Here is a 9408-nt window from a genome sequence, read left to right as displayed (position 1 = left end):
TCCTACCTGGTGGAGACCCAGCTGTGTGAGCCTGACAGTGTGGATGAAGATGACCCACAGCTGGCCCTGTTCAAGGACGCCTGACGCAGGAGGCAGTCAAGTAGGAGCAAGCAGAGGAAGGCTGTGGGGCTTCTCGGAAGGAGGCAAAGAGAGGCCACGCCCTGAACTCTTTATAAAGGGAATGTTTGGGGAGGGCTGGTTTGCTGAAAGCAACCGCTCCGTTAGTGTTTCAAAGCTCCTGTATCTTGGTATGTGTTTTGTTTGTTTTTGTAATAAATTTGGCAGACGTAGTCCAGCCTCTTGCCGTTTATAAAGGGGTTGCCTTTTCTGCAAGGCCGGTAGCAGGCTGGTACAGAACAAATCAAAATGGAGACTGCTTTAGAAAGAAGGTTGTGGTTTATTGAAGAGGAGAGTCAGACAGAAAGATGGCTCTGGAAAAACTGACCACATGTAGTAGGAAGTGGTGGGTTTTTATACCTTCTGGGGCTCTTGAGGTCGTTTCCTGTTCCTGTTTGAGGCTTTGTATTTCCTGTGTCATGCACTTTGACCCAAGTCTCAGTGTGTCCTTTTGGTATTGGTGGGCTAATCCTATTATGTCTCCTGTCCTTAGAATTTGGGTGGGGGTATGTAGATTTTAGGGGTCTTTGTCTTCCTAATCTCTTCAGTTTTTAGCTGGAAGGCTCCAACCTTCCTGAATGCATTATTACATCTAAAAGCTGGCTTCTGCTGAGTTTTCTGGCTGGGGGGAGGGAAAAGTTACTGCCTTTTTAAAGATCTTTTCCATTATTCCTTTGGAGGAATATATTCTGCTTTTTTAATATTCCCCAAAATATTTCTCTGGATTCTTCCCACAGTTGGAAGTCAAGGACTACAATATTTCTCTTTTCTGATGGCGAGTATAGGCAGCCATGCAAGGCTACCATTCCTGCTGTTGGCAGGAATAGGAATAATAATAATAATAATAATAATAATAATAATAATAATAATAATAATAATAATAGTAGTAGTAGTAGTAGTAGTAGTAGTAGTAGTAAAGTCCTTGTGTCAACCAACCCTCCCTATATTGCCTAACAATATTGAAACAGCCCTTTGCAGAGTTTTCAACAGTGAGCACACTTGATTTTTCAGGTCTTATATTGTCTAAGACTTCTGATTTAATGCTACAGGGGTCATTTTCAACAGTTGTAATCATCATTTTAATAATTTTTAACAGCTGTATTTCTTCTAAGAGTTGAATAGTTGCTGTGGATAGCCTGATCCTTTTGTTTGCTTCGTTACCACACTGGCACAGTATGGCCTTCATAAATTAATATTAATGATTCTGTACACAAAGTGGTTGCCAGTAAACACAATCCATCAAATAACCCTCCTGTGCATATTCCACTGGTACAAGGAAGCCTATTTTAGGTACAGTGTCAGGTTCCTGGAACGGGGCTTTGTTGAATTACAAAACTGTTTGATCACAAAAAGGTTCAACCGATCAGTTTGTTTAGAAACCGTGTCATCGTTTAAAGAGAATAGAAACTGCCACATCATCATTTAAAGAGAATAGAAACTGAACGAAACACTTGAGGCGGTCATCTCCTAAACAGAAATGTAGTTTACTGTAAGAAAAGGGAATGAAAAGGGAAGCGAGCTTGAACTGTCAAGTTTGGAATAATGTAAGTTTAATTAGTATTGTATCTTCATACATTCGTCATGTAAGCTTCAGCCATTTCATAAGGTAAAGGTTCCCCCGCACACGCGTGCTAGTCGTTTCCGACTCTAGGGGCCGGTGCTCATCTCCGTTTCAAAGTCGAAGAGCCAGCGCTTGTCCGAGGACGTCTCCGTGGTCATGTGGCCGGCATGACTAGACGCCAAAGGCACACAGAACGCTGTTACCTTCCCACCGGAGTGGTCCCTATTTTTCTACTTGCATTTTTACGTGCTTTCGAACTGCTAGGTTGGCAGAAACTGGGATGAGTAACAGGCGCTCACTCTATTACGCGGCACTCGGGATTCGACCCTCCAAACTGCCGACCTTCTGATCGACAAGCTCAGCATCCTAACCCACTGAGCCAGCACGTCCCTTTTCAGCCATTTCATAGGAAATTTCTATTAGATTGGGAGGCAAGAGAACGGGATAAATCCACATGGTAGCCATTTTTTAAAATACGTTCAGCACATCCACATCAGACAGGGGTCTTCCAACTTGGCAACTTTAAGACAAAGTGTGCAAATAAAGGCAACCTGGAAAAATCTTCCAGAGAAAAAAGCCCCTTATCCCTTCCCCCCATTCAACAATAACCAGGTCAACAACCAGGTCAACAGCCTGATCTCACCTGCACACGGAGCCCCAAATTGTTGCCTCTGTAGTAGGTTTCAATCTCCTTGCAATGCATCACCTCAACTGCCCTTCCTCCTTCCCTCCCTCCCTCCTACTTTACAGAGAAGCAACCTATATCGCTTGGCTGAGTGTCATCCAGCAACCCAGAGTCCCCCCCTCGCGGGGGGGGGAGGTTTTGCATAATCCAACGACTGCTTGAGAAGGAAAGTGGCGTTGCCAGAAGGGTCTAATTCTTTCCAGATTTTACTGGGGGGGGCAGATAAGAAGGGGGGGAAAACCCCACGCACTATCGGTTTCAAACCACATTATTTTTATCCATTTAATATAATGCATTGCGTAGAAACACTTAGATTTAATTACATTTCAAGAGAGGGGTAGGGGAAACCCCTAGAAACCCAGACAGGGATCGAAAAACTCAGATCTGAGTTTTAAAAATCCAGCATTGGTAATTTGGAGAATAAGGTGGTCCGCTATTCTCTCTCTCTCTCTCTCTCTCTCTCTCTCTCTCTCTCTCTCTCTCTCTCTCTCTCTCTCTCTCTCTCTCTCTCTCTCTCCCTCCCTCTCTCTCTCTCTCTCTCCCTCTCTCTCTCTCTCTCTTCTCTTTCTCTCGCTGTTTCTCCTTTCTCTTCTTTGCCCTCTCTTTCTCTTTGTCTCTCTCTTTCCCTTCTCTCTCTCTTCTGTTTCTCTCGCTCTGCTTTTCCTCTCTTCTTTCTCCTCTCTCTTTGTTTCCCTCTCTCTTCCCCCCTTTTTCCCCTCTTTCTCTCTTCTCTTTCTCTCTGTTTTTCCTCTTCTTTGTCTTCTCTCTTTTCCCCTCCTCCCTCTCTCTCCCTTTCCATCCCAGATTCGTGCCAAACGCCCAAAATTCCGGGGAGCTGTCCGCCCTTCAGCTGGGGAGCGCCTGGGCTTCCCACGCACGAGTTCCTTCCAGGCGGGGGCAGCAGCGCCACCGCATAAAACCTCTGGGCGAATTCAGACGAGCGTCCAGAGGCGAGAAGCAGGAAAGGCAGCTCCGAAGTTGTCGCGACGAGAAAGCGCTTCGGCTCCCGAGCTCTCCGGCGCCAGGTAAAAGTCAGCGCCAGCGGTAACGCGCCAGCGGGGAGAGCGCATCCCAGCAAGCTCCGATGGTGGGGCCGCCGCCACGGAGCTCGCCCCCGCTCTTGGCCAAACTTATGGGGGCGGGGGATGTTGACTCTTTTGGACAGAGGTTTCCAGGCCTTCCTGACCATGTAAAAGTGAATGAATACACTAAAACCCTCTACATCCAAGTGTAAAAGTATTAATAGCACTTTGCAACGCCTTGGTAAGGCCACACTTGGAATACTGCATCCATTTTTGGTCGCTACCGTGTAAAAAAAGATGTCGAGACTCTAGAAAGGGTACAGAGAAGAGCAACAAAGACGATTAGGGGACTGGAGGCTAAAACGTATAAGGAACTGTTGCTGGAATTGGGGATGTGTAGTTTAATGAAGAGAAGGACGAGGGGGGACATGATAGCAGTCTTCCAATATCTTAGGGCCTGCCCCAAAGAAGAGGGAGTCAAGCTATTCTCCAAAGCACCTGAAAGCAGGGGATGGAAACTAGTCAAGGAGAGAAGCAACCTGGAACTAAGGAGAAATTTCTAGACAGTTCGAACAATTAACCAGTGGAACAACCTGCCTCCAGAAGTGGTGAATGCTCCAACACTGGAAGTTTTTAAGAAGAGACTGCACAGCCATTTATCTGAGATGGTATAGGATTTCCTGCCTGAGCAAGGGGTTGGACTAGATGACCTCCAAGGTCCCTTCCAACTTATTATTATTATTATTATTATTATTATTATTATTATTATTATTATTATTATTATTATTATTATTATTATGGTTAGTCCTTGTTTAGCGACTGGATCAGTTTAGAGGAGAGGGAGAAAACGGGGAAGGGATGCAGAGGGATGGGGCCAAAGAAATCTGCCTGTGGGTTGCAGAGGCAAATGGGGGACAAGCGGGGGGGGGGGAATGTTGCAAGCTTAAAAGAAACAAATTGCCTTGGGTCAGAGAATTGAGGGTGCAGGGGGGGGGAGAGGAAAGGAGCCTTTATTATTCTGCCTTTAGTTCAGCAGCTCAAGCTTAATGCTTCGTTCCTCCTCCGTTTTCCTACAACAACTCTGCGAGGGAGGTGAGAGAGAGAGAGAGGGGGGGGGTGCAAAAGGCTGATGAGGTAGCCAAAGAAGCACAATCCAGTGGAAAGAGCCCACAGAAGTTTCGACAAAATTTCAGTCGTTGTCCCGGTTATCAGCTAAATCAAACAATGCAAGACTTAGCGTGATATGTGAACTAACAGTTCATTCAGTGACCATTCAAAGTTGCAACGGCATTGAAAAAAGTGATTTAGGACCTTTTTTCACAGTTACAATCTTTGCAGTATCCCCATCATCGTGTGATCAAAATTCAGAGGCTTGGCAACAGGTTGATATTTATGACGGTTGCAGCGTCCTGCGGGGGTCACGTGATTCCCCTTTTGCGACCTTCTGACAAGCAAAGTCAATGGGGAAGCCCGATTCGCTTAACAACCGGGTTGCTAACTTATCAACTGCAGTGCTTCACTGAACAACTGCGGCAAGGAAGGTCGTAAAATGGAGCAAAACTCACTTAAATGTCTTGCTTAACAGCAGCAATGTTGTGGTCGTATGTTGAGGTCCACCTGCATTGTCCTTCTTTCCTCTCCTTTTCTCCTAGGCTTTGTTATGGCAAGGCAGGATCAGTTCATACCACCCAATGAGCAGGATGATCTTTTCAAAGACGATGAAGAGATTAAAGAGATTAAGGATGCTCTGGAAGAAGGGAGAGTGGACCAAGCCGTTTCCAAGGTTATGGAAAACCTTCAGGTCCTGGAGAACGCCCGCTTGGACATAGCAGTCACTGGAGAATCTGGCTCAGGGAAGTCCTCCTTTGTCAATGCCATCCGAGGGTTAGGAGATGACGAAGCTGCTTCTGCCCCCACTGGGGTAGTGGAGACCACAGAGGAGCCCACACCTTACCCACACCCCAAGTACCGCAATGTCACTCTGTGGGATCTGCCTGGAATTGGAACGCCAACATTCTGCGCCAAAACTTACCTGGAGCAGGTTCACTTCTCCCGCTACGACTTCTTCATCCTTATTGCCTCAGAACGCTTCAAGCACAACCATGTCTGGCTGGCACAGGAAATCCATCACCAGGGGAAGCATTTCTATTTTGTGCGCTCCAAAGTGGATGCAGATTTGGAGGCCAGCAGAAAACGCCGGCCGCAAGCTTACAATGAGGAGGCTATACTGGGGCAGATACGAGAAAATTGCCAGGCGCACTTAAAGGACAAGGAAATGCCCGATTCCAGAGTGTTCCTTCTCTCCAACTGGGAGTTAGATAAATATGACTTCAGGATCCTGGAAGAAACCTTGGGAAAGGAACTGCCAAGCCATAAGAGACACGCTTTTCTCCTGGCCTTGCCAAACATCTCTCTAAGCATCCTGCAGAAAAAGAAGATGGCTTTACAAAAAGAGATCTGGAAGCTGGCTATCGTCTCCGCTGGAGCGGCTGCTGTGCCTATTCCAGGCCTCGGCGTAACCTGTGATGTAACCATCCTGATCAAAAACCTCTCAAAATACCTCCACAGTTTTGGTCTGGATGAGGAGTCTCTCACCAGGTTGGCTAAGAAGGCCAACAAGCCTGTGGAGGAGATCAAAGAGATAATCAAGTCACCCTTAGCTAAAGAGATCTCCAGAGACTTAGTTCTAAAGCTGCTCACCAAAGCTGGCGGTGGAGCACTAATGTATACGGAGTTCTTCGTCAGCATGGTACCCATATTTGGTTCCGTGGCAGCTGGAGGGATCTCCTTTGCTACCACCTACTACATGCTCAGGAGCTGCCTGGATGAAGTGGCCAAAGATGCTCATGACGTTTTCATCAAGGCTTTTGATTCTGAGGTCTAAAGGAATTCAGACCTTGAGGAACAGGTTGGGAATGTGCGCTCAATTAGTGTTAATTGTACTGAATCAAAACACTTTGTATTTTCACAAGCCCATTAACTAAATTCACCAACTAGAAGAGGGGAAAAGAGACAAGCACAAAACTTCGCCTTTTGCAATAATTTAATTTTTTTTATGATAGCCGAGAGGTGGGCTACTTTATTTCCATTTATCGCAAGATATAAAAAGAGTGAGTATGGTGGATTCCAGGATATAATTATGCCACCACTGCAAAACTATGCTTCCCAGTGTTCTTTGGGGGAAAAGACAAATAAGCAGTTGGTTTGAATTTGGAAAGCACAAATTGTCCTGTATTTAGGATTTCCTATATCTGACACGTTCTTTAACTGACCAAATGATCGAGGGCTGAGTTAGGACATAGAGAAACTCCAAATAGTGCTAGATCAGATGTGGAGAAACCTGGCCCATAGAATCGCCAAGGGTTGGACCTGATTGAATGGATAACACCTTCATTTTCATCGACCAAAGGCCTTCTTGCAATGATCTGTTTTTTAAATTGTAAAATTAGACTTCCTTATTGTCCTAGTTGGTTTTAATTGAAGCTGAGTTAATTTATTAAATTGCAGATTGGTACCAATAATCTTTTAGATTTCCTAAAACCCGGATGGCCCTCAGGTTGAAAGAATTGTTTCAAGATGATCATGAATTTTAATGCTTCTCTCAGATATTCAACAATAAAGCCACAAGCAGTCAAGAAACAGGCCTGTTATTGCGTGTCTGGAAAAAGTATTAAAAAGTATTAAAAAGTATTATTATTATTATAAGTTAAATTATAAAATACCGATTTGGGGAATTCCTGGACACGCGATAGAGGGTGTATCTATGGGAGTGAGTATGGATATGGTTTCCTACAAGGAATTACTTAGATTGCAAGGGAATGATTGGCAACTTAAATCATTAGAGGAGTTAAGACAAGAAAATATAAGTTACTCTTGGTTTCAATATACCCAATTGAAAGCTAGGTGGAAGTTAGATCAAAAGGTTGGCATCACAATTACAGATCAAAATTTAGTAAAACAAATTAGAGATTTAAATTGTGCACATATAAAGAGGATATATAATGCTTTAATTGAATTGGATTCGGAAACGGAATTGGTTAAAGACTGTATGATAAAATGGGCACAAAATATTCAGGAACCAATCTCGTTGGACACCTGGGAGATAATTTGGGTCAGAAATGTTAAATTTACTCAGGCTCAAAACTTAAGAGAAAATTTTTATAAAATGTTTTATAGATGGCATCTGGATCCCAAGAAGTTGTCCAACATGTATCCTAATTTACAGTCTAAATGTTGGAGATGTGGTAGTTCAGAAGCCACCTATTTTCACATGTGGTGGACTTGTAGAAACATAAAAGCTTTTTGGATCAAAATTTGGTGGAACATTCAAAAGATTTTTAAGAGAAAGATAAAGTTTTCTCCGCAATTGTTTTTATTGGGTATTGTTGTAGATTGTGATGTTAAAGAAACTAATTTGATGTTGAATATGATAACAGCAGCACGGTTACTGGTGGGACAATATTGGAAGAAGGATAGTTTGCCCACTATAGAAGAATGGGTGTTTAAAGTTTCAAATCTTGCAGAAATGTCTAAGATTTCTGCTTATTTAAAAGATCATTCACAGGAAAGATATATTTCAGTTTGGAGGAGATGGATAAATTATATTCAGAACAAATATGGGACTAAAAAGTTCCATTTAGCTTATGAGTAGATTTTAGTGGGATATTGTTATTGGTACTTTGTTTGTAGTTATGTTAAAGGGGAGTTAAAGCACATTATGAATTTGGTTAATTGTATATTATGCATAATTTTTATTTAGAATATGATTATTGTAACTATAATCCTGTATTTAGCTCTGGGAAGTGGGGGGGGGAAGTGGGTGGGTTTGGGGTGGGAGGGATTTGGGGATATATTGTAAAATTTTGTTTTTGTAAAACTCTTTAATAAAAAAAAAAAGAAACAGGCCATAGGCGACCACCCAGGACAGGGGTAGACAAACTTGGCTCTTTTATGACTGGTGGACTTCAACTCCCAGAATTCCTGAGCCAGCATGGCTCAGCTTGGAAACCTCTCCCTTTCCCCTCAGCATGGCTGGCTCAGGAATTCTGGGAGCTGAAGTCCACGAGTCATAAAAGAGCCAAGGTTGCCTATCCCTGACCCAAGAGAACAGCCATGAAGCTGTTGGAAGTTACTCGTGTCTACACCTACAAAGATCAGAATTGTGCAAGCTACGGCATTCCCTGTGACAGTTCTTACTCAAGGCTAAAATGACCAGTCTCAAATTATCCTACTTTGGACACATTATGCAAATTATTCTTATTAGCATATTAGAGAGAGAGAGAAACAGCCTAGAACTAAGGAGAAACTTCCTAACGGTGAGGACAATTAACCAGTGGAACAGCTTGCCTCCAGAAGTTGTTGGGTGCTCCATCACTGGAGGCTTTTAAGAAGAGACTGTGCAGCCACTTGTCTGGAATGGCAGGAGGTTGGACTAAAAGGCCTCCAAGCTTCCTTCCAACTCTTATTATTCTTCTATTATTCTCTGGAGAAGGCTCCAACGCTGGGAAAAGTTGAAGGAAAGAGATCCTCAGTGAGGTGGATAGATTCAGTTATAGTGGTGATGAGGGCGCTGTTGGCTGACCTGAAAGATCGGACTGGAGACAGATCCATCGTAGAGAAAAATCTGTGTGACTGCTGGGAGCCAATGACTTCATGCTACGTTATCAATCAAAACACTTTTTCTACTACGTCGATACATGCCGTTCAGCCACCTTTGTGCGAGTGTTTGGCCGGCCAAACAAATTTCTTAAAATGAATGAAATAAAATGAATAAAAGCAAATGCGTTTTTCTGTGAACGGTTGGGAGAGTTGCACGTTTTATGAACCTGTGTAGAAGGACAACGGAGCATTCAAAAGTTGCTCTTTCACTTCTAATATGAGCAAGCTAGCTTATTTACTTTTTAAGTCCCAAGGAAGATTATTTTCCTTTCAACAGCAAACACAGTTTTTAAGAACAGCAAGTTTGAATGAAAAGGAAATTCCTGCACTTGTCAAGTACAGGTGGTAACACAGCAGTGTGTGTG

At 43.5% G+C, this 9408-nt stretch overlaps 1 protein-coding gene across 1 annotated transcript; it reads left to right on the top strand.

Annotated features, from left to right (window-relative positions):
- The first annotated feature begins 2455 nt into the window (after positions 1-2455).
- Positions 2456-9324, top strand: LOC310644326 (interferon-inducible GTPase 5-like). Its single transcript, XM_083369199.1, has 2 exons — positions 2456-3388; positions 5038-9324. Exon 2 carries the CDS (start codon positions 5046-5048, stop codon positions 6267-6269), a length of 1224 nt encoding a protein of 407 aa, XP_083225325.1. The 5' UTR covers positions 2456-3388; positions 5038-5045; the 3' UTR covers positions 6270-9324.
- The last annotated feature ends 84 nt before the right edge of the window (positions 9325-9408 follow it).

This window comes from Vipera ursinii (genome assembly GCF_947247035.1).
Source record: "Vipera ursinii genome assembly, chromosome: 9".
Lineage (NCBI taxonomy): Eukaryota > Metazoa > Chordata > Lepidosauria > Squamata > Viperidae > Vipera > Vipera ursinii.
The sequence above is the reverse complement of the archived record's forward strand: the minus strand, read 5'-3'. Positions and strand labels throughout refer to the sequence as shown.

Coding starts and splice junctions, on each gene's coding strand:
- LOC310644326 (XM_083369199.1), top strand. CDS start 5,046: ATGGCAAGGCAGGATCAGTTCATACCACCCAATGAGCAGGATGATCTT.